The following is a 26554-nucleotide window of genomic DNA, read 5'->3' as shown; positions in this document are numbered from 1 at the left end:
AACTTCCCCAATCTTCGTAGGAAGTCCTGGCATCCCAGAAACAAGTCTGATGAACCTTCAATGCACTGCCTTTGGGCAATAATATCGTACCTGAGATAAGGAGTCCAAGACTGCACACAATACAAAGTGTGACCCAGCCAAACTCCAAATAGAACCAAGACCTTGCTGCTCCTGTAGTCATACCTTCTCTGAATAAAGGCTAATGTATGCCACCCTTCTCAACAGCTTGCTGCACCCTCATGTTAGCCTTCAGTGACTTATCGACAAGTACACCTTTCAATATCTACACTTTCCAATCTCTGTCCATTTAAGAAATACGGTTCTTAGAAACACGATTTGAGAAGAAAATAAACAGCCTCAGGGACAGATGTAGATTTATACAGTAGAGCCAGCATGGATCTGTTAAGGACAATTGTTGAAATAACTTGATTGAGTTGCTTTATAAGGTGAGAAGGTGTCAATGGGGTCCGTACAGTTGATATTATGTATGTCAACTTCCAAAAAGAGTTTTATAAAATGCCAAGTATTAAATTCTTTGAGAAAAATTGAAGACCAGATAAAATGGATAGTAGCAGAATTGTTACAAATTTATCTGCGGGTTAGAAAACAGAATTATGGTGAATAGCTATATTACAGACTGGAGGGAGATATACTCCAATATTTGCAAGGTTCAATAGAACATAGAACATAGAACATAGAACAGTACAGCACAGAACAGGCCCTTCAGCCCACAATGTTGTGCCGACCATTGATCCTCATGTATGCACCCTCAAATTTCTGTGACCATATACATGTCCAGCAGTCTCTTAAATGACCCCAATGACCTTGCTTCCACAACTGCTGCTGGCAACGCATTCCATGCTTTCACAACTCTCTGCATAAAGAACCTGCCTCTGACATCCCCTCTATACTTTCCACCAACCAGCTTAAAACTATGACCCTTCGTGCTAGCCATTTCAGCCCTGGGAAATAGTCTCTGGCTATCAACTCTATCTATGCCTCTCATTATCTTGTATACCTCAATTAGGTCCCCTCTCCTCCTCCTTTTCTCCAATGAAAAGAGACCGAGCTCAGTCAACCTCTCTTCATAAGATAAGCCCTCCAGTCCAGGCAGCATCCTGGTAAACCTCCTCTGAACCCTCTCCAAAGCATCCACATCTTTCCTATAATAGGGCGCCCAGAACTGGACGCAGTATTCCAAGTGCGGTCTAACCAAAGTTTTATAGAGCTGCAACAAGATCTCACGACTCTTAAACTCAATCCCCCTGTTAATGAAAGCCAAAACACCATATGCTTTCTTAACAACCCTGTCCACTTGGGTGGCCATTTTAAGGGATCTATGTATCTGCACACCAAGATCCCTCTGTTCCTCCACGCTGCCAAGAATCCTATCCTTAATCCTGTACTCAGCTTTCAAATTCGACCTTCCAAAATGCATCACCTCGCATTTATCCAGGTTGAACTCCATCTGCCACCTCTCAGCCCATCTCTGCATCCTGTCAATGTCCCGCTGCAGCCTACAACAGCCCTCTACACTGTCAACGACACCTCCGACCTTTGTGTCTACTTTACTACTGCTGTTTTATCATGCACATTAATGACTTGGACTGGCAACATTGGGCAATTTTTTTTAAAATTCACAGTTGAGATGTAACTTGAAAGTGTGGTAAACAGTGAGAACAATCACTTCAGGGAGATTTGGGTGAGCTGAGGAAACTGAAGAACTGATGAAATTCTGGGCAGTATAGGGCAAGAGGTGACATGAGGACAGATTTTTGTAAAATGATTTATCATCATTTGAAATATGTTGCTTTTAATGAATGCTGGAGGCAGATTCACCAGTAACTTTCAAAGGGATTTGAATCAATGTTTGACTGGGAAATAATTTCTTTGTCGAGGAAGATCTGCCTACTGAGTCAGTATGGGTGGAAATTAGGAACAGCAAGGGAGTAGTCACCTCGTTAGGGGTTTACTACAGGCCCCCCAATAGCAGCAGGGAGATTGAAGAAAGCATAGGTCGACAGATTTTGGAAAAGTGTGCACGCAGTAGGGTTGTTGTAATGGGTGACTTTAACTTTCCTAATATTGATTGGAACCTCCTTCGAGCAGAAGATTTGAATGGAGCTGTTTTTGTAAGGTGTGTTCAGGAGGGTTTCCTAACGCAGTACGTTGACAGGCCGACGAGGGGAGAGGCCATTCTAGACTTGGTGCTCGGAAACGAGCCGGGGCAGGTATCAGATCTTGTGGTGGGAGAGCATTTTGGTGATAGTGACCATAACTGCCTCACATTCTACATAGCTATGGAGAAGGAGAGGATTAGGCAGAATGGGAGGATATTTAATTGGGGAAGAGGAAACTATGATGCGATTAGACATGAGTTAGGAAGCATGGACTGGGAGCAGTTGTTCCATGGTAAGGGAACTATAGACATGTGGAGACGGTTTAAGGAACAGTTGTTGTGAGTGATGAGTAAATATGTCCCTCTGAGACAGGCAAGAAGGGGTAAGATTAAGGAACCTTGGATGACGAGAGCGGTGGAGCTTCTAGTGAAAAGGAAGAAGGTAGCTTACATAAGGTGGAGGAAGCTAGGGTCAAGTTCAGCTAGAGAGGATTACATGCAGGCAAGGAAGGAGCTCAAAAATGGTCTGAGGAGAGCCAGGAGGGGGCACGAGAAAGGCTTGGCAGAAGGAATCCGGGAAAACACAAAGGCATTTTACACTTACGTGAGGAATAAGAGAATGGTCAAAGAAAGAGTAGGTCCGATCAGGGATAGCATAGGGAACTTGTGTGTGGAGCCTGAGGAGGTAGGGGAAGCCCTAAATGAGTTTTTTGCTTCTGTCTTTACGAAAGAAACGAACTTTGTAGTGAATGAAACCTTTGAAGAGCAGGTGTGCATGCTGGAATGGATAGAGATAGACGAAGCTGATGTGCTGAAAATTTTGTCAAACATTAAGATTGACAAGTCGCCAGGCCCGGATCAGATTTGTCCTCGGCTGCTTTGGGAAGCGAGAAATGCAATTGCTTCGCCACTTGCGAAGATCTTTGCATCCTCGCTCTCCACTGGAGTCGTACCTGAGGACTGGAGAGAGGCAAATGTAATTCCTCTCTTCAAGAAAGGAAATAGGGAAATCCCCGGCAATTATAGACCGGTAAGTCTCACGTCTGTCGTCTGCAAGGTGTTAGAAAGGATTCTGAGGGATAAGATTTATGACCATCTGGAAGAGCATGGCTTGATCAAATACAGTCAACACGGCTTTGTGAGGGGTAGGTCATGCCTTACAAACCTTATCGAGTTTTTTGAGGATGTGACTAGAAAGGTTGATGAGGGTCGAGCTGTGGATGTGGTGTATATGGACTTCAGTAAGGCATTTGATAAGGTTCCCCATGGTAGGCTCATTCAGAAGGTCAGGAGGAATGGGATACAGGGGAACTTAGCTGCTTGGATACAGAATTGGCTGGCCAACAGAAGACAGCGAGTGGTAGTAGAAGGAAAATATTCTGCCTGGAAGTCAGTGGTGAGTGGAGTTCCACAGGGCTCTGTCCTTGGGCCTCTACTGTTTGTAATTTTTATTAATGACTTGGACGAGGGAATTGAAGGATGGGTCAGCAAGTTTGCAGACAACACAAAGGTCGGAGGTGTCGTTGACAGTGTAGAGGGCTGTTGTAGGCTGCAGCAGGACATTGACAGGATGCAGAGATGGGCTGAGAGGTGGCAGATGGAGTTCAACCTGGATAAATGCGAGGTGATGCATTTTGGAAGGTCGAATTTGAAACCTGAGTACATGATTAAGGATAGGATTCTTGGCAGTGTGGAGGAACAGAGGGATCTTGGTGTGCAGATACATAGATCCCTTAAAATGGCCACCCAAGTGGACAGGGTTGTTAAGAAAGCATATGGTGTTTTGGCTTTCATTAACAGGGGGATTGAGTTTAAGAGTCGTGAGATCTTGTTGCAGCTCTATAAAACTTTGGTTAGACCGCACTTGGAATACTGCGTCCAGTTCTGGGCGCCCTATTATAGGAAAGATGTGGATGCTTTGGAGAGGGTTCAGAGGAGGTTTACCAGGATGCTGCCTGGACTGGAGGGCTTATCTTATGAAGAGAGGTTGACTGAGCTCGGTCTCTTTTCATTGGAGAAAAGGAGGAGGAGAGGTGACCTAATTGAGGTATACAAGATAATGAGAGGCATAGATAGAGTTGATAGCCAGAGACTATTTCCCAGGGCAGAAATGGCTAGCATGAGGGGTCATAGTTTCAAGCTGGTTGGTGGAAAGTATAGAGGGGATGTCAGAGGCAGGTTCTTTACGCAGAGAGTTGTGAGAGCATGGAATGCGTTGCCAGCAGCAGTTGTGGAAGCAAGGTCATTGGGGTCATTTAAGAGACTGCTGGACATGTATATGGTCACAGAAATTTGAGGGTGCATACATGAGGATCAATGGTCGGCACAACATTGTGGGCTGAAGGGCCTGTTCTGTGCTGTACTGTTCTATGTTCTATGTTCTATCTAATTGTAGAGCAATGGGGAAAAGCCAACACAGCAGGAGCGATACACTAATTAACTCTTTTAAACAGCCAACATGCTGAGTTGGATGAGTAGGTACTTTTTGTATGGTACCTTACATGATGTCCCACAGCCCTGGTAAACTGGGGATACACAGGTCATAGACGTCACCTGAAGAATATTGTACGTTTAATTGTGGGAATTTTTGTACATGCTCATATTTGTATATGTGCATGTGTTCCAACATGGAAAACTTCACATCATACATAAATATCAGGTGTCAGTCTCAGTCTTCTCCTTCAGCTGTTTTCTGAACAATATTCTTTTCCTGAAGTACCCATTTTATATGTGTTCTTATATCGTGTGTCTTTCCTTTGCAGTGGGATGCTATCAGTGAGATGGATGAGTACTTCACTCCGATCCACACCTATCAAGTCTGCAATGTCATGTCTCCAAATCAGAACAACTGGTTAAGGACTAACTGGCTCCAGCGAAATGGGGCACGTCGAATATATATTGAAATAAAGTTCACCTTACGAGACTGCAACAGCATGCCCGGGGTTGTGGGGACCTGCAAGGAGACCTTCAACCTGTATTACTTTGAATCAGACAGGGACATAGGTAGCAATATCTGGGAGAACCAGTTTGTGAAGATTGACACAGTGGCAGCCGATGAAAGCTTCACGAATGTCGACCTGGGAGTCCGAAGACTGAAATTAAACACTGAAGTTCGAGGAGTGGGCCCGCTTAACAAGAAAGGTGTCTACCTGGCTTTCCAGGATATAGGAGCTTGCATCGCGATTGTGTCAGTGAGGGTTTACTATAAGAAATGCCCAGCCATGATACAGAATCTGGCTGTCTTTCCGGATGCAGTGACGGGTGCTGACTCGTCCTCTCTGGTGGAGGTACAAGGTCAGTGTGTGGACCACAGTGAGGAGAGAGATACACCGAAGATGTATTGCAGTGCAGAAGGGGAATGGCTTGTTCCCATTGGGAAGTGTGTCTGTAGTGCTGGCTATGAGGAACAAAGAGATAGCTGCCGAGGTAAGACTCCTTCCAAATTTTTTTTTTATAATTGGTTGTTAAAGAAGTTTAAGAGACAGGTAACTTTAGATCTATAGTTCCTAAGGCATTCCACCATTGCGGTTCATCTTAACTTATGCCTGTGTTTGCTTTAGACGAATTGAAGGAGATTGATCACAGTAATTAATGAAGAATTTGATTATTGAATCTATCATGCAACTCTCAGAATGCTAAAAAGTGAATTTAATGGATCTTGATTTGTTCTCATCCGCTAATGACTATTTGCATGTCAGTCATGAACTCCAAATAGTTCCTCTTAAGGTTGTCATTTGATCTATAAAGGAAGTTCAACATTGAATACAAGCAGCTCATTGAAGGCTCAGGTGGCACAATGATGGTGAGTCTATATCTGAGTCAGGAGGCCTCCAATCAAGCCCCAACCTGCTCTAGAGATGCATCATAACAACTCTGAACAGGTTTATCAGAAAATATCTACAACCATTGCTGCCAAAGGACAAATTCACAGAAAATATATGACAGGACAAGCTATTATTACTGTTTTATATTGTGGTGTTGCCACTGATATGAATTCAAATGTGCACACATAGAAATAGAAGCATAACAACGGAATCAAAGAAAAGCACACACAAAAATACAGATGTACAAACACACATGTAAAAAGGCTTGCGCACACTTTTACAAACCCTCACCATGCATACACACACAGACATTTGAGTAGATGAGACATGCCACATCGATAGAAAATGTGGACATATATGTGCACGTTAACAAACACATACATACAAAAATATACAAACATATAGAACATAGAACATAGAACAGTACAGCACAGAACAGGCCCTTCAGCCCACGATGTTGTGCCAACCATTGATCCTCATGTATGCACCCTCAAATTTCTGTGACCATATACATGTCCAGCAGTCACTTAAATGACCCCAATGACCTTGCTTCCACAACTGCTGCTGGCAACGCATTCCATGCTCTCACAACTCTCTGCGTAAAGAACCTGCCTCTGACATCCCCTCGATACTTTCCACCAACCAGCTTAAAACTATGACCCCTCGTGCTAGCCATGTGTACGAATGTGATATACACCAACCTTATAAAACTCAAAGGTGATGAACAATGTGTAACTGAGAAACAAGAAGCAGCATGGTCTCTAAGTGGCTAGCGCTACTGCCTTACAGCACCAGGATCTGGGTTCAATTCCAACCTTGGATGACTGTGTGGAGTTTGTACATTGTCCCTGTGTCTGTGTGGGTTTCACCCCACAGTACGACAATGTGCAGTTTAGGTGGATTGGCTATGCTAAATTGCCTGTATTAGCTCGGGTGGGAAATACGGGGATGGGTCTGCAGGGATGCTTTTTAGAGGGTTGGTATGGGAGGAATGGCCTGCTTCCATGCTGTAGGGGTTCAACATTGAGGATAGAAGTTAAACTTGCATCAAGGTGTCTGAGAAAATCCCTTCCGTTTTTGATAGATTTCAAATTTTGAAGACCACATTCCATAGTCTGGTTTGTTTTTGCAAATGAATAACCAACAGTCTGAATGATGAGAAATGATTTTAATGAGTTTGCAGTGGGATGGTAAGCTCGTATTCAATAAAGAGTGAAAGACACAATTTGTCGCATTAGATTTTGATATTTCTGCAGGGATTGTAAATGATGAAGTGGGGAAAATATTTTCTTCGGAGGATCAGTCATGCTACACCCCAGGTAAAGTTAATTTTTCACATCGACCTGCTCAGAACTTTTCAGCATTGAAATGAGTTTATTTTATGTAAGTCATTTGCATTTTCATGAAGATTTTCATGTAAGCATTTGCCTCTACACCTTCATAGGAGTGTAGAATATTGGCACCAAGTCAATAGAGACAGTAGAATAGGTGACGATAAACTTGGCCAAAAATGGGTTTTTGCATTGTCTCTTACTTGTGATTTCTGCCTTGAAGACATGCGCTGGGATGATACAACAACTTCTTGATGAGTAGAATAAGTTTTAATTAATGCTTTAAAAAGTCCACAGTCTTATGCTTAAAGTAGCTTGCCTCAATTTCATTGCATTTTCTAAGTGACCATGCCTAGTTAATTAACCATCCACTGTGAGCAGGCAACAGACAAGCATAATCAAACACCAAGTACACCATATTATTAAAAGAGGACTTAGAGAAGGAGCAGCAAATTGATAACTGCATCATCTTAAACTAAAAATGCTGGTAAATACGTTGACCTGTTTTAAATGATGACAATTAACATTGACTGAGCTGAAGAGATACACAAAGACTTAGTTTTCCTGATGATTATTGTGATTGTAAGTTTATTACTGTCTGTTCCTGCTTACATTTATCACTTTAGTGATTATTTGTTGGTGGAATTATAGGTTGATTGGTAGGTTGAGTAGCCTTCCAATCTATAATGCATGCCTTCTATTCAATCAGCTGAATTATAACCCCAATGGATGAATTTTAAAGCATGCGTTTATTTTTCCCAAGTTGGAAATATGGGGGAGACAATGACGTAGTAGGAATGAGATTGGGCTAGTAATCCAGAGTTCCAGGTTAATGTTCTGGGACAGGAAATTGCATCCCATTGTAGCATCTCACAACATTTAAATTCAATAAAATTACAAAATTAAAAAGCTGGCTAATGATGACCATGTAACCACAATCGATTGTCATTAAAGCCCAACTAGTTCACTAATGTTCTTAAGGGAAGGAAATCTGCTCTCCATGCTTGGTATGACCTATGTGAGACCTCAGACTTCACAGCCAAGTGGTTATCTCTTAACTATCCACTAGGTAATTCGGAATGGCTAATTAAGTACTAAGATGTGGAGGTGTCGGTGTTGGACTAGGGTGGGCAAAGTCAGAAGTCACTTGACACTAGGTTATAGCCCAACAGATCTATTTGAAATCACAAGCTTTTAGAGCACTGCTCCATCTTCAGGTGAAAGAGCTCACCTGATGAAAGAGCAGCACTCTGAAAGCATGTGAATTAAAACAACCCCTCTCTGATGAAGGGTCTAGGCCCAAAACGTCAGCTTTTGTGCTCCTCTGATGCTGCTTGGCCTGCTGTGTTCATCCAGCTTCACATTTTATTATCTTGGATTCTCCAGCATCTGCAGTTCCCATTATCACTGTTGGACTATAACCTGGTATTGTGTGATTTCTGACCTAATTAAAAGCTGATTGAGCCAGCAATGCCCTCATCACATGGACAAATAACAGTAAATGATTTCCTATCTGTGACTGCAGTTGTATTGATTCCTGAGCAGGTGGGCCCTATCTATCTGTTCTTTAAATTGAATGAACCTCTGCAGGAATCATATGGAAATGCCCATCAGTACCATTACTCATGGCAGGGTTGTTGCTATTGATCTGCCACCTGTTTCACACAGCAGACCTGGATTCATGTCCCACCCACTCCAGAGATGTGTAATAAAATTTATGAACAGTTTGATTAAAATATATTAAATAATCAACAGCATAATTGTTGTGAATTGAGGGTACATCCTAATCATGTAGTTTGTTGAAATAAAATGCCGGCAAATTAGGGTCTTGTGGCACAATGGGAGTGTTCCAGGTTCAGGAGATACAGGTTCAAATCCCACCCGCCCTGGAGGTGCCACAAAACCTTTCCAAACAGGTAGATTAGTTAAAAAAAAACTAGAAAACTGCATAAAAAGTCTGGCGAACTGCAACTTGTAGAAGACTGGTGCTCTTTAGTATATGAGACTAAGACAGTGCAGCACACAGAGCGTCAGTCTTATGAACATATTTGACGGAGAAACACTAGATTCTATGGCATATCAAAGATGAGTAATCTTAAGCATACAGAACACAAATAAACTGCAAGATCAATAGCAAAATGATGAAATGTACAAATATTGCATGGTGCATAAGACTAGTACAGTGCAGCATATTGAGCACAAGTGACTGCCATGCATAACACCATATGTTGCACATTAAGCATTGTTAAATTACAGAATCTAAACCATCAAATTAATAGCACAATATATCTTGCAAATCATGGATAAACTGCAGGATGTAGAGGCCTTATAGACTTCAGAATATAGTGCACAAGTTAATTGCAGTATCTTGAGATCTGCAAAACAGTATAAAAAACGCTCATGAATGAAATCTTCAAGGAGCATTGCTCTACAGCATCCGTGAACAGCATACATATGGTGTTATGTAATTCACGAATAAGGGAAATCTGAATGTTCCACTTTGATGATCCACTTCATCTGGAGTGAAAGCTGACACTGCTATGAACACATTTTATTCAAGATATGGGCTGAGCAGAACTGCAAAATGTCTAATAGAAGATCTTGCATATTTTGATTGCGATCCAAATGCAATTTGATTGGCCAATCTACCAGGTCTGAAGCAAAACACACTTTATTCATATACTATAGTTAAAAGACAGACAAAATAAAAATAAAAGAATTGGCTTAACTGTAACCTTATCGAAATGCTTAACAAAATTGTAAACTGCTCTAATCAGTAATATCCCAGAAGCACACTCTTAGCAAAGGTAAAGCCAGTAAAATAGATTGTCTCACAGCAATTCTAGCAGCAGGAAGAGAACTCCAGCTTTTAGCTGTAACAGAGAGAGGAACAGATGCTTCCACAACTAGTTTTGAAATCCCAGCAATGGCTGAAAGCTAAAAGTAGAAACCATGTTCTTTGGGAGCTTGACCCCACTCAGCCAGGCTATTGTTCTAACTTTTGCAAAAAAAAACAGGGATTCATAAACTGTTTGCTTTATTGGCTTTAAGCAGGATCCTCAGTATCTCTGTCTCAATATCTCTTCACAAAAAATAAGGACAAAGAACAGCTCTTATAGCCATAATATCATCACGTACTGGATGGAATGCAGCTGGCTTCCACTCGGTTGGCATCCATTCCTATCATCTCTGCTCATTGGCTCCTCAGACACTGAAGCAGTCCATGCTCACATGCAACAAGATCTGAATAATATCCAGGCTTGGGCTGACAAGTGACAAGTGACATTCACAGCACACAAGTGCCCGGCTATACCCATCACCAATAAGAGATTATCTAACCACAGCCCCTTGACATTCAATGGTGTTACCATCACTGAACCCCCACTTTCAACATCCTGGGGGTTATCATTGACCAGAAATTCAACTGGATTCACCACATTAACACAGTAGCTACAAGAGCAGGCCAGAAGCTGATAATACTGCAGCGAGTAACTCATCTCCTGACTCCTCAAAGCTTGTCCACCATCTACAAGGCACAAGTCAGGAGTGTGATGAAATACTCCCAACTTGCCTGGATGAGTGTGGCCCTAACAACACACAAGAACAATGACACCATCCAGGACAAAGCAGCCCGCTTGATTGGCACTATATCCAAAAACATTCACTCCGTCCACCACCGACACTTAGTAGCAGCAGTATGTACTATCTACAAGATGCACTGCAGAAATTCACCAAAGATCCTTGGACAGCACCTTCCAAACCCACAGCCGCTTCCATCTAGAAGGACAAGGGCAGCAGATACATGGGAACAGCATCCCCAATCATTAACTTTAATTCTGATTTCATGTTTTCCTGGTTTGCAGTTTAGTAGGTACCCATTGGTTGATAGGTTCCCTTTGGCAGCCTCACTTCCTCTCCCCTTTTGTAGCCATTCAATATTTCACTCTCTCCCCTTCGGCAGTCACTGGCTTCTCCTCCCTTGTTCCCTTTGCTCTCACTCACTTCTGCCCTTGCCATCAAAATCTGATTTCTACTGACCTGGCCCATTTGGTTTGCCCCATTCCCACCTTCACACTGCTTCCCTAATCACAAGCTGGCCCCCTCCCACGACTGTGCTTCATCAACTCGTGAGTGAAAGTATCAGAGCAAATGAGATGGGGATATGTGGTCTGTGATTGGAGGAACATCTCCTTTCAAACTTTCTGGTGCTCCCCTTCATATTTTCTGTTTGGTTGCCCCCTTTATTCATTTCTCTGTTCATTTTGCCGCTTTTGGGAGTGATTTTGCCTGATGCGGAAATTTGAGCACTGGTCTGGAGGAACAGTGTGGAGGTGCCAGCTGCGTGGAGTGTTTCCCCACTGAGGAGACTGGTGAGACTTGCACTGTTCCACTCCATGTGTGATATAGGCTTCAGGGCCTATGCAAGAAATGAGAGGAAGAAGTTGATGAGAACTGTGGCAAGCCAGCAGGTGGGATAATATGATTGACCCATCAGTGACAGAGTTCAAGCACAGTGTGTACATTTTCATTCTCTTCACCTGGGAATATTAACAGCCCCATAGCACATTACATCCTTCACAACTCAACATTGAGTACAACTATTCAGGCCAGGAACTCTGTCCTCATCGGATTCCCCTCCCCCCCAGTAGCTTGTTTTCTCTGAGCAATCTGGCCTATGTTTTACTCTTAAGACCTACCAGTGACATTGAATCTCACCTATAATTCTCGTTTGCCAACATTAGCATTCCTTCTGCCCTTTGCTTTGAGCACCCATCTATTTCTATTTCTGAACATTGCTGCTGTGTACAGAGTTAGAGGACTGTTGCTCGAGAGTCACCGGCCACTGTCTTCTTGATCTTACGGTCTCATTGAAGATCCTTTGACACGGAATTCTGTTCCTCCCATGACGTCCTCTGTTACTTCCCTGATGTTCCTTTGGATCTCCTGAGGAAGGTTTTATTAAACTGGCTGGGAGTAACTAAATCTCTTGCCTCTTAACCTGCCTCAATGAAGAGCTCCAGGGAGACACAACAAACCTTGAGTGGGCAGAGGGGAAAGAGGTGCTTGTACCTCCTGCCCCTGAAACATGAGCATTACCCAAAGAGCTACAGCTTCCATTTAAATTGTTGCTTTCACCTCTGTTTGTATGACGTGGGAGATGAGAGACATCGATCAGGAGTACAGATTCTGATTGCACTGTAAAGTTCTCCTGTTTTGAAATTACTTGTTCATCAGATGTGGGCATTGCTGATTAGGCCATCCCTAACTATGCTGTCAAGGCCATAGCAGTGGACTGTTAAAAGTCAGGCCAGATGTTGGCAAGACCAGGTAAGGGTAGCAAATTTCCTTCCCTAAAGGGCTTTAATAAAAGAATGGTTACATGGTTGTTATTAGGCTAACTTTTAATTCCACATTTTGTTGAATTTGGATTTTTTTAGCTGCCATTGCAGGGATTCAAAGCCAGGTCCTAAATTATTAAATGGGGATCCTGTGTTACCCATCAAGTGATGATATCATACATTATCACCTCCCACAATTACCTATGCATATCAATTGGTTTGAGTTAAATTCCAGCCTATTCCACTAGTTTAGCCAGAAAAGTAAGCTGGTTTTGAGAGGATACCACAGAAGAAAGCATGAGGGTTGAACTGGGCTCATTAGCAGCTTTTATCATGACCCATTTTACAGTTTCCCTGTTGACTAGTCCGAGTACGTTGGTCCATCCCTTGATTCAGTCCGTGCCAGCTCATTAGTTTGTCAGATTCCCTCCCTGGTGAACACTGTCCTCCAAATTGCTCGCTGTCCAGACTCGAGTACCAACAAGTGACAGTGGCCAATAAATTAAACATTGTCAGTGTCATCTGCATGTGGGAATACAACAAAACAGCATCACAGCTTCTTGAGTTAAATTCATTGACAAATTTTATCTCTGCAAAACAGGGTCAGGAGTGATTGCTTCCATCTTTTTCTGACTGCTGTCCCTTTTGATGGTGAACTCAAGGCCCTCCTTTGATAAGCACATATTTCCCTGCAATAGATCCATTCCCTTTTTACAGAACATTTAGTAATCAGGCCAGCTGATAGGAAAAGAAAGGTGCAGTGCAAATGTTCAACATCTTGAATAAGGTTAGATTATTGTCCTTTTGTGCCGTACAGTACTCCCTTTCTCCTTGGTTCTTCAGTAATTTCGCAACACCATTGGGATAAAATAAATTGGTTTAATTGTTGAAATATTATCAAATAAAAGCTTATATCGGAAGCTCACGGCATATCCTGAATTAAAACTGAGAGCGTTAGGAAAAGACTATGTATAGACAAATACAACATGCTGTTCCTTTTCTTCATCTGGTTTAATTTTGTGTTTATCGATGAGGCTTTGCATTTTTGTCAGAGACCATCGGACACATTTTGCCAATTTATTAAAATCACCTCTCACCTTTGAGATGAGAATACCTAATGATGTATCTGTGGAAAATAATTTTGACAACTGTTCCAGTTAACCATTAATTTCTGATTATTATTATTTCTGGTTCCACTCCCACAAGTCTTACCTGGACCACTCATCATTTCTTGACTAATGTAGTACACAGGAGGTGACTTTTTCCTAAGCCCCTTTGCCAACGCTGATGCATTGCTCATAACTGTGTGATCATATACTATGATGTCTTACCTTGTCCATGGCCTGGTGACATCACCTCCCCTAGCCTTATCCTCATCTTTTCAAGATGACTCATTGAGACCAAGAGCTCAGAGTGTAGCAAATCACGGGCCTAGCATTTTTCTGCAGATGAGCACTGCTCACAAGTAAACTGTGACAACCAAGTTTGCAAAGAGGTATAAACATACACATACATAACCTTCTGTTCATGAGCATGCAACCACACTCTCATGTATACATCATCAATCACCACATGTGGTTAGCATATTACCTGCTAATATTTCTCACAGTGTTCCAACTCTTGATCATTTTTATCTCTTCCAGATTATTTCAAATTGGCCAATCGTTGCCTCTTTGTGGAGAGTGATCTTTTTAATCTCATGGTTTATTGTCTCCTGTGCACCCTTGAACATAGAAACAACTGGCATTGAAGATAAATAAAAAAACTGAATGAACTGAGTGTGCTGTAAATCAGGAACAAAAACAGAAGTTGCTGTAAGAACTCAGTAGGTCTGGCAGCATCTGTGAATTAAAAATTAGTGTTAACGTTTCAGGTCCGGTGGCCCTTCCTCAAAAGCTCTGAGGAACAGTCACCAGGCCCGAGATGTTAACTCTAACTTTTTCCTCACAGATGCTACCAGACCTGCTGAACTTTTCCAGAAACTGCTGTTTTTGTTAGTCTTAGGCCCAGCTGATTTGATCCATTGAAACTCCTTTCACCAATTTATTCCCTCTCACAAGGTGCATATATGATGTAATTTGCACAAATGATAATATTTGGTCCCATAAGTATCATTTATTATCACATCCTTGCATTTCTTTGTTTCAGTCCAAATAGTTTTATTGCATCCTTAACAGCTAACATTTATTGTTGTAATCATATATTATGTGTTGTCTGTTTAGTCATATTTATGCACAATGTGGGGATTAAACTTTGTAAGCATGCAGGTTCAGTGGGCAGCGAAGAAAGTAAATCATAGAATTCCTACAGTGTGGAAACAGGCCCTTCGGCCCAATAAGTCTACACCAAACCTCAGAGCATCCATCCAGACCCATCCCCCTAATCTACAAATCCCTGAACACTATGGGCAATTTAGCGTGACCAACCCACCTAACCTGCACATCTTTGGACTGTGGGAGGAAACCCACACAGACAGTCACCTGAGGCTGGAATTGAACCTGGGTCTCTGGTGCTATGAGGCCGCAGTGCTAACCACCATGCCACCGTGCTGCCCTAAATGTTGACCTTCAGAGCTCGAGACTTTTGAATACAGGAGCAGGAATGTCGTACTGTAGAAAATAACATACAGGAGCATAATAAGGCCATTCTGCCCATTAAGTCTACTCTGCGATTTGATCATGGCTGCTTTTTTTCTCAAGCCTATTCTCCTGTCCTCTCCCTGTAACCCTTGATCTCCTTATTAGTCAAGAACCTATCTATCACTGTCTTAAAGACACTCAATGACTTGGCAACCATAGCCTTTTGCAACAAAGAGTGATACAGATTAACTAAGTCTGGCTGAAGAAATTCCCACTCATCCCAATTCAAAGGGTCGTCTCTTCACTCTGAGGCTGTGCCCTCTGGTCTTAGTCTTTCCTTCTAGTGGAAACATCTTTTCCATCTCCATTCTATCCAGATCTCTCAGTATTCTGCAAGTTACAAACATATTCCTGCCACTGTTCTAAACTCTATCGAGTACAGATCCAGAGTCGTCAACTGCTCCTCATGTGACAAACCCGTCATCCCTGTGATCATTCTTGTCAACCTCCTCTGGACTCCCTCAAACACTCACACATCCTTCCTCAGGTACGGGGCCCAAAGCTGCTCACAATATTCCAAATGTAGTCTGACCAGAGCCTTGTACAGCCATAGGGTCTTCATGAGATCACACCCAGAATGTGTAGTTTTGGTGTCCGTTATCTCAGGAAGGATGTTCCAGCTATGGAGGGAGTGCAACAAAGATTCACCAGACTGATTCTACTGTTAGGTGATGGCTTAGTGGTTTTATCACTAGACTTATTAGGCTAGAGAACCAGGTAATGTCCTGGGGACCTGGGTTCAAATCTTGCAGATGGTAGAATTTGAATTCAATAATAATCTGGAATTGAGAGTTCAATGATGACCACAGAATCATTGGTCAATTGTTAGGAAAAACCCATCTGGTTCACTAATTTCATTTCGGGAAGGAAATCTGCCACCACCAGATGCGACTCCAGACCCACAGCAAATGTGGTTGACTCTTAACTGACCTCTGGGCGATTAGGGTTGGGCAATAAATGCTGGTCTAGCAGCGATGCCCACATCCCATGAATGAATAAAGTAAAGTTGGCGTATAACCTTCGGTAAGGCAATGCCATGGAGAATGCACCAGTTAATGATGAGTTATAGTTAATTGTCAAACTTTGTCGAAATTTGAAATAAGGCATGCTGATTCTGATTCATTAATGCATTGCTCTAAAAATGAAGCAGTTAATGGTTGCCACTTGTTTTGTTGAGTTGAAACAGGCGCAGTGTGTATACATGTTTCCTATCTTTCATTTTTCTCCGCAGCTAGAAAGAACATGTACATGCACAACGCTGATTTCAAATCAACAAAATAGGTGACAGTCACTCTTTGTTCATTTCTCTGGCGATGAACTGAATAATAGAGTCAACCTGCCTTGTCTAAAAGTTCACAATTTTTCCAGGGCATACACACTTCAGGCTTGCAAGAATGGTAGGTCTTTCACTTGAGGACCATTGACCCTGGTTGTGATCTGAGGATCGTTTCTCCACTGGAGGATCTTGTATCTGTCAGATATCTATTGAGGAGTATCTCGTTCCTTGAGTACCACATGGCTTGTCCATTTTATTATCTGGAAAACCCTTAATCTCCTGAATTTCCTACATTTTATGAGGCAACTCAGGTAGTTGTCTCATAAAATCACCTGGGGATGTTTGACCTTGTGAATATCTATTGTAGAAGAGAACTTCTCTGTTGAAAAGAAGGACTTTCTTCCTTGCAGTATCCTGGATTGCTGGATCGGGTAATATCTTTGATTGGAAGAGTATCTCGGATAGTTAGACCAACCAGTTTCTTATTTTTGACTGTATCCTGTATAGGTAGATATTTGTCTGCCTCACAAGGAGCTGTATGCCATGTTCTGATCTGATTAATCAGGTTGGATGTCTTCACTTGTGTTCTGTGATTGATTGATGAAATCGACATTTTCAAACTCTTGTCATGTTATTGAGCCTGTAACTTCAACTAATATCCTGGCATAAATGATCAGCTATTTCAGCCATGCTTCCATGCTAGTTGTGATAATAAATTGTGAGAATCTCTACTGAAATTGCAGACACTTGTCTGCCAATGAATTTAACTTCTGGAGTCGGAGTCCTGTCTAATTTCAACCTCAGCTGAATAGAGCTGACTGAAAGTTGATTGTAAGTATATACTGTGTCATCAGCAGATCTAACAAATCAGCCTCATCATATTTTCATTAACAAAACTAATTAATTTACCACTTCATAAATTTTAGATAAAAGAAGTGTATGAGAGAGCAAACCAAATGTCTTGTAACATGTATTTGATAACAATACAAGGGAACCATTATTAATTTGACTATTATCTGAACTCAGTCATTTCCTTGATGAGCCTTAATTTTCTGAGCAGCCTCAGATTTAATGTCTTAAAATCTTTTAATTCCAAGATTTAACAAAGTTGGGTACTAACAATAGCATTTCTTTCCAATATGATTGCAAGAGAGAGATAAAAAAATACTCCCATTGGTGCAGACATGTCTTGAGGAAGTTTGAAATTCAGATGCTGACCACTGTATAATCCTCCTCTGAGGACTCCAAACCTGATGTAAAGCAGATGATGAGCTGAAGAATAAAGTAGCAGTCTTGATTAATTTTCCAGTGATTGAATCAGAGTTTCCATTTGCATTTCTATTAACTGTATTTGCTGATTAGCAAGAATAGTACAGAAGGCTGTCTCAGGTTTGGATGACTAACACGATCCAAGCAATTGAGGCTGGAATTGGCTCTCAAAGATTCATGCCTCAGCAATCAATTATATTCGCTGATGAAGGAATCGTTCCATTGTCTAATAGATAGATTAGTTTTCTTCACAGTTTAGCTGTGTAAGAGAAGCATAGGACGTGACTACAGTTTGGTGTTAGTTGAAGAATCAGCAATTTAAAGCCAATGGTCATGGGGTTGATCTAGAAGTCATGCGAAAGGAGAGCTGAGGCAAGTTAATCTGAAATGGAATATTAGTGAATATCTGGGCTGCGTGGAAAAGAAATAGTCATCCAGGATCAAAGCAATGAATTGCAGGCATCACCAGAAGACAGTCTAAAAGAGCCACAGAAGGAATCCTAAACATGAAAGGTTTAAACATAGACTATAGAGTGATGATGAATGTAACTCTACTTCACTGGTATGAATGAGGGAGCATCATCATTAAGTGGATAATTAAAATAAATAGATCTTTAAGCACAATCCTGCAAATAACAAATTAAGCAAACAGATGAATTATGAGATTAAATTAACGAGTTACAGATGTTGGGATCTGTTCAGTGGCTGACAATAAATCTAAAATTGTGAATTGTTTGAAGTGAGCTCTTTAATTGATTCCTTGAACACAAGTTAATTATTCTCTAATCTTGACAGTTTCCAACTCAGTAATTTCTTTCACTAATATATAACGTAATAAAATGAATATACAATGATCAGATTACACTTGCTGTGGTAATCAGTTATCCATTTGGGTAACATTTATTTTTCCTACTGTTATTATACCGTTGCATGCTGTAAAGTGGGATGAAATAATTTGGGTTACACGTAAGGGCCCACACCCTTGCCTTCTGAAAAGCAAGCTGGCATTAGCATGATTGTAACATTCATCCAATTCATGGGGACAATTTACTTTGTCTCAGACAAAAAACAGAAATTGCTGGAGAAACTTAGTAGGTGTGTCAGCATCTGTAGGGAGAAAGCAGAGTCAGCATTTCAGGTATAGTGATCCTTCTTCAGAATTGTTCTGATGTTGTGAAATCTAGTCTTCCTAGATGCCAGTTAAGAACTTATCCCAAATAAAATGATTACAAATACAGGGTTAGGGGAGTTCCCGATTTATGAATGCCAGACTTACAAAAGCTTACACTCACCAACACAATCCTTTACAACAATGTAATTTTAAAGATTGACACACAAATATTTTCCGTACTTACAAAGCAATATTTTATATTTCCCTGCATTGTGTTCCGACTTGCATACAAATTAAGTTGTGAATGAATTCAAATGGAACCCGTTCACAGCCTGAGACCTGCCTACAATTTTATTCTTGGAAGGCTCTTCACTCTTGTCTGTTTTGGTCATAATTCATGATTGAATGTGACAAAGAACAGAATGTAATTTAAATACAATTCGAAGTGATGTCACAATTTTATAGCCCCATTGCCAAATTTTAATGGAATAGATTCATTACTGCAGCAACAGCTCAGATTGAAATAGCATCTTTAGTGAAATAAAATAGTTTCCTCACAGGATTGTTGCACAAAGCCACCAAAAATGGTTCAGAAGAGATTTACCAGCACATTGCCACGTAGGGAAGGTTTGAGTTATTAAGAAAGGCTGCATAAGCTGGGATAACAAGTTGTGGAGCTAGATGAGCACAGCAGGCCAAACAGCACCTTGGGAGCAGAAAAGATGACGTTTTGGGCCTTGACCCTTCCAAGCCCGAAAAGTCAGCTTTCTTGCTCCTAAGATGCTGCTTGGCCTGCTGTGTTCATCCAGCTCCACACCTTGTTACCTCAGATTCTCCAGCATTTGCAGTTCCTATTATCTCTGATGCATAAGCTGGGACTTTCTTTTAACTGGAGTGTAGCAGATTGAGAAGTGAACTTATACATCATTAGGGTAAAAATGTAGGTATCTTTACCCTTGGCTGGGAGTTTTCAAAACTAGCAGGCATATTTTTAAGGTGAGGAGAGATATTTAAATACATGAGGGGCAAATTTTTTTACACAGAGGGTGGTTCGTGTGTGAACTGAACTTCCTGAGGAAGTGGTACATACAGGAACAGTTATAGCCTTTAAAAGACAATTAGATAAGTAGGCAAACAGGAAAAATTTGGAGGTATATGGGCCAGGAGCAGGCAGATTGGACTGGTTTAGTTTGGAAATACGTTTAGCATGGACTGGCTGTACCAAAGAGCCCATGCTGTATGACTTTGTGTTAGGATATTAGGCAAACTGACCAAATGCTTAGTCAAATAAGTTAATTTTCTGGAGCTAGTTTAAAGCAGAGGGGGAGAGAGGCATAAGGAGGAAATTTTAAAAACTTAGGCCTAAGGCAGTTAAAATGAAAATAAAGATAAGAACAAAGGCTGCTGGTATGACTGCCAATAATAACGATAAAATTATTAGAGTGCACACAAGATTCCAGATTTAATTAACTTTTCATGGATGGCACGTTGGCTCAGTGGTCAGCACTGTCGCCTCACAGCGCCAGGGGCCCGGGTTGGATTCCAGCCTTGTGCGATTGTCTGTGCAGAGTTTGCACATTCTCCCGCTGTCTGTGCTCCGGTTTCCTCCCACAATCTAAAGATGTGCAGGCTAGGTGGATTGGCCATGCTAAATTGCCCATAGTGTTCAGAGATGTGTAGATTAGTTGGGTTTTTTTAGATTAGATTCCCTACAGTATGGAAACAGGCCCTTTGGCCCAACAAGCCCACACCGCCCCTTGAAGCATCCCACCCAGACCCATCCCCCTATAACCCACACACCCCTGAACACTATGGGGCAATTTAGCATGGCCAATCCACCTAACCTGCACATCTTTGGACTGTGGAAGGAAACTGGAGCACCCGGAGGAAACCCACGCAGACACTGGGAGAATGTGCAAACTCCACACAGACAGCTGCCCAAGGTAGGAATCAAACCCAAGTCTCTGGCGCTGTGAGGCTGCAGTGATAATCACTGAGCCACTGTGCTGCCCTTCACAAGAGGGTGATGGGGGAATGGGTCTGGGTGGGATGCTCCAAGGTCGGTGTAGACTTGTTGGGCCAAAAGACCTATTTCCACACTGTAGGGACTCTGTGATGCTGTGAATCCGGGAAATGCCTTTCAGAGATGTAAACTGAAGGAGGCCACAGAGATGGACAAGGGCAGGGTTTAGAAAAAGTGGGTGAGAATTTTAAAGTTGAAACATTTCCAGGTGGGTTCCAATATAGTTGTAACATGGGAGGCTAGCCAGAAGAGCCTTGGGATAGTCAAGTCAAGGTCCAGCAAAATCATGGATATGAGATTCAGCAGCGCTGAAGCAGGGTGGAATTTGGAAATGTTTCAGATGGGTGAAAGTAAAAAGTCTTAACAAAGGAGTAGATGAATGTTTGAAAGCTAAGCGTAGAACTCCGTTGGACGCCAACTTTGTGAATGTTCTGAATCAAACTCAGGCAGTTGTCAGAGAAATGAATATGGGTCAGTGGCTAGAGAACAGAGCTCGCTAAATGGATCAAAGATAAGGTTTCTGTTCTTGAATGGGACAGTACTTGAAGAAAGCAAATGGCCAATGATGTAACTTAAAATCGGGACCAAAAAGAGAAGTTGGTTGATCAGGTTAAAGATAAGAGAGATGAGAGAGCAGGAACTGAGTCACTGGATAAGATAAGTTGGAGACTGTATGACAGAGATAGGAAATAAACTCTGGAAAGTTTAGAGTACTCCCCACCTACGTCCGTGACACCACCCACGCCCTCCACCTCCTCCAGGACTTCCAATTCCCTGGCCCCCAACTCCTCAACTTCACCATGGACGTCCAGTTCCTATACACCTGCATTCCGCATGCAGATGGCCTCAAGGCCCTCCGCTTCTTCCTGTCCCGCAGGCCCGACCAGTCCCCCTCCACCGACACCCTCATCCGCCTAGCCGAACTCGTCCTCACCCTCAACAAATTCTCTTTTGACTCCTCCCACTTCCTCCAGACTAAGGAGGTGGCCATGGGCACCCGCATGGGCCCCAGCTATGCCTGCCTCTTTGTAGGTTACGTGGAACAGTCCCTCTTCCGCACAGGCCCCAAACCCCACCTCTTCCTCCGGTACATTGATGACTGTATCGGCGCCGCCTCTTGCTCCCCAGAGGAGCTCGAACAGTTCATCCACTTCACCAACACCTTCCACCCCAACCTTCAGTTCACCATCTCCAGCACATCCCTCACCTTCCTGGACCTCTCAGTCTCCATCTCAGGCAACCAGCTTGTAACTGATGTCCATTTCAAGCCCACCGACTCCCACAGCTACCTAGAATACACCTCCTCCCACCCACCCTCCTGCAAAAATTCCATCCCCTATTCCCAATTCCTCCGCCTCCGCCGCATCTACTCGCACGACAAGACATTCCACTCCCGCACATCCCAGATGTCCAAGTTCTTCAAGGACCGCAACTTTCCCCCCACAGTGATCGAGAACGCCCTTGACCGCGTCTCCCGTATTTCCCGCAACACATCCCTCACACCCCGCCCCCGCCACAACCGCCCAAAGAGGATCCCCCTTGTTGTCACACACCACCTCACCAACCTCCGGATACAACGCATCATCCTCCGACACTTCCACCATCTACAATCCGACCCCACCACCCAAGACATTTTTCCATCCCCACACCTGTCTGCTTTCCGGAGAGACCACTCTCTCCGTGACTCCCTTGTTCGCTCCACACTGCCCTCCAACCCCACCACACCCGGCCACTTCCCCTGCAACCGCAGGAAATGCTACACTTGCCCCCACACCTCCCCCTTCACCCCTATCCCAGGCCCCAAGATGACATTCCACATTAAGCAGAGGTTCACCTGCACATCTGCCAATGTGGTATACTGCATCCACTGTACCCGGTGTGGCTTCCTCTACATTGGGGAAACCAAGCGGAGGCTTGGAGACCACTTTGCAGAACACCTCCGCTCAGTTCGCAACAAACTACTGCACCTCCCAGTCGCAAACCATTTCCACTCCCCCTCCCATTCTTTAGATGACATGCCCATCATGGGCCTCCTGCAGTGCCACAATGATGCCACCCGAAGGTTGCAGGAACAGCAACTCATATTCCGCTTGGGAACCCTGCAGCCTAATGGTATCAATGTGGACTTCACCAGTTTCAAAACCTCCGCTTCCCCAACTGCATCACTAAACCAGCCCAGTTCGTCCCCTCCCCCCACTGCAACACACAACCAGCCCAGCTCTTCCCCTCCACCCGCTGCATCCCAAAACCAGTCCAACCTGTCTCCGCCTCCCTAACCTGTTCTTCCTCTCACCCATCCCTTCCTCCCACCCCAAGCCGCACCCCCATCTACCTACTAACCTCATCCCACCTCCTTGACCTGTCCATCTTCCCTGGACTGACCTATCCCCTCCCTACCTCCCCACCTATACTCTCTCCACCTATCTTCTTTTCTCTCCATCTTCGCTCCGCCTCCCCCTCTCTTCCTATTCATTCCAGAGCCCTCACCCCATCCCCCTCTCTGATGAAGGGTCGAGGCCCGAAACGTCAGCTTTTGTGCTCCTGAGATGCTGCTTGGCCTGCTGTGTTCATCCAGCCTCACATTTTGTTGTCCTGGAAACTTTAGAGTTAGGCGAGGTGCACACTAGTTTGCAGGGAGGAGGCGGGGCCAATGGAGAGGAAGTGAAACATCAGAATTGGCTGAATGAATGGATATCTTGATCACAGTTTATTGGTGCAGTCCATGAGAGAGTTCTTTCACAGGTGTCTAATTGGTTTGAACAATACAGACTGAGTCGGGGCTGGAAAACGAGTAGTTTTAGCTTGCCCTTACACTTACCAGGTCCTTGCCAGATTTACCTTGTAGACTAACAAGGTAAACACACCTTTTATTGAAACAAAAACAGATTTACGCCAGTAAGTGACCAAATGTATAAAATATATGGTGACAATTCTTATGAAGGCTGAAGGTCCTAAAAGAGCATTATTGCTCTCTGGGGAATCTTTATACAATCCTACTCTTAACCCAAAGGGTATGGAAAAGGCAAAATAATAATTACTTTAATTATAAATTCTACAACAGGACCTTAGAATCAAGCAGAATAGGGAGGGTGGCAGTATCCATTTAACTGTTTTACAGAGTATAGTGTGACCTGATGTGATGAGTAGCCTAATGAGAGTTGACTCTACCAGTAAATTATTACAACAGGAGAAACGTTTCAGCAGAGTATGTAAATAAATTGTAGATTTGAAGCCAACTCCAATAAAGTCTAGGTTGGCGCTTAAATGCAGCACTGAAGACATCCTGCACTGTCAATGTTGCTCTCTTCAGTTTGTGATGTAAAACTAGGCTTGGTCTTCCCTTTAACAGGATCAGCTGAACCCCACATTGCCAAATCTGAACTGTATTGTCCAGTGAAGTTATAATGTTTTCTTGCTTTGTGGGTCCAAAGAAAACCCATCATCTTACTGCTAGACACAATACAGAGGGTGCTGCTCAAATTAGTGACCACAATGTGTTGTTCTATTGGACAGCCTGTACGTTAGTACACCTTCAACAGATATGCTCATGACATTATCATGGTATTAAAACATGTGATCTGAGGACAAAAAGTTCTTAGTTTCTATCTTACCTTATTTATTAAGAAACATGACACTCGACTAGAAGCATGTTGCTCTGTAACTTAACATTCCTAAGGCACAGAAGTGTCTGGGCTAATGTAATGTTTATATGTAAATTTAGTTGTAATGAATGTCTCTCAGATTCTTCAATACCACAATATCCACACCTAATTTCTCATGTTAACAAGGGATAACATGAATATTGCTACATCAGGCTAAACACCCCATTGGAGGCAAAGTCACACCACAGTGAGGATGACTTGCTGTGGAACTCCACTTGACCATTAGAATTGTTGGCATGCAATTCAAATCCATCGTATTTCATCTTGAGCCCATGCAATTAGACATTTACCCCAAAACACCTCTGAAAATGTCAGTTGTGGTACATTATGCTTTCTGTACATGTACACCTGTTTGTCTGTCAGTGCAGTCATTTCCAGTTTTTCCTCCTGTGCATAAAAATTCATATGAAGTTAACCATCCCCTGCAGGGGAAGGATTGGCAGACCTTGCTTTAGGCTGTGAGAAATCTGTTCTTGTTCATGCTTAGTTTGATTGATTTAAGTCTGTCTGTTCTCTCAGCAACTACCACAGTCATTTATGTTGCAGCTGCCATCAATGGCATTGCATTGTTCCATGTTCTAATATCTCAAAAGGATCAAGAGCCCATAGGTAATGAGTTTAAAATCCCACTATGCCAAGCTGTGAAATTAAATTTGACACTCTTGAAATTTGTTTGGCTTCATGTTTCTATTAGGAATCTTTATTCATGTATTGTTATTTAGCTCAGTTGGCTAGATGGCTTATAGTGTGGTGCAGAGTGATGTCAGTGGGGTGTTTACAACCTGGTTCCCTTCTGTTCAATCTCCTTAGTTGGTCACAACAAATGTATGAGCTCCTTTTGGGAGGCTGTGCCTATGTACAGTGAAAAAAATGTAGTTAACTGTTTTTATTGTGAACAATAAGGAGCTAATCCATAATTTTTGTGAGTCAAGAACAAATTAATGAATTATTAAGTTTGAGGAAAATTATGTTTAAAAAAAGTAACATCAAATGTACCACCCTCAAACAGTTACTTTGGACTACACACACACATTCTTTTTCTCACGTACCTTCACTCTCTCTCACTGTCACCATTCACCTCGCCCTGGCCCCTTCTGATTCCTGCTTCATTATTGTGCCATTCTGTGCGGAGCCATCTTTGTTATGAGCTGCCCAATGAAAGCTGATTCTACCAATGAACTATGAAGGAATTGGATGACTACTGTAGTGGAGAAACTACCAGGAGACGCGGAGAATTCTTCCAGAAGTTAAACTATTATTTGCAAACAAAAGCTGTGACAATCAGAAAATGGTTTCCCAATCGCCCCCGATCCTCAGGGTTCGTTATTTTTTATACTTTTTTGCTAACCTATTTTCTTCAAAATTATCAGCATGCCCAATGGTATTAACTGGTAAACAACTTATGTCACTACACTTAGATCATTTTTATCTTGCGACAGAAAGCCATTGCACCTGCATTTGAAGGTCAATCAGAGAGGTTAGTGCTTCTCGATCTTATCAGGTTCCTACTGTATTCTGAAAAGCTCCTTGTCTACTATCTTTCTTTGCAGCGGCCTGAGGGTTTGTGAATTACGTAGCTTTAGCAGAATTAGGAAACAGTTTGCAGCCTAGAAGCCATTTTGTTGCTAACTTGAATCAAGAAGCCATCTTGTGCCTGTATCCAAGTTTCTTATTTATTATTACACCTGCCACGAGCAATTAAGCTAAAATTAATAGCTAACCTAGGTGTACTACCATTGTTCTACACTTCCTTGACCTATACTCAAGCATTTTATTCTATTAAGGTACAGCATTCTATTGATTATTGTAACACTCCATAAATCAGTACATCATCCTGCTGATCATTGTGAGATTTAACCGTATGTCTGCCCCTAGAATTTTAATTTCCATCACTACCTGGGGAAACATAGAGTTGGACACATGCACATTCCGCATTTCCAAGTAAACCCATGTGCACAGTT

At 42.5% G+C, this 26554-nt stretch overlaps 1 protein-coding gene across 1 annotated transcript in view; it reads left to right on the top strand.

The window, feature by feature from the left end:
- Positions 1-26554, top strand: part of epha8 (eph receptor A8) — a 495908-nt gene that overhangs the window by 103553 nt on the left and 365801 nt on the right. The window contains exon 3 of the mRNA XM_048561609.2: positions 4882-5545. Within this exon, the coding sequence (XP_048417566.2) occupies positions 4882-5545 (664 nt within the window). The remainder of the gene's footprint in view (positions 1-4881; positions 5546-26554) is intronic.

This window comes from Stegostoma tigrinum, chromosome 28, assembly GCF_030684315.1.
Source record: "Stegostoma tigrinum isolate sSteTig4 chromosome 28, sSteTig4.hap1, whole genome shotgun sequence".
NCBI classification, from domain to species: Eukaryota; Metazoa; Chordata; class Chondrichthyes; order Orectolobiformes; family Stegostomatidae; genus Stegostoma; species Stegostoma tigrinum.
The sequence above is the reverse complement of the archived record's forward strand: the minus strand, read 5'-3'. Positions and strand labels throughout refer to the sequence as shown.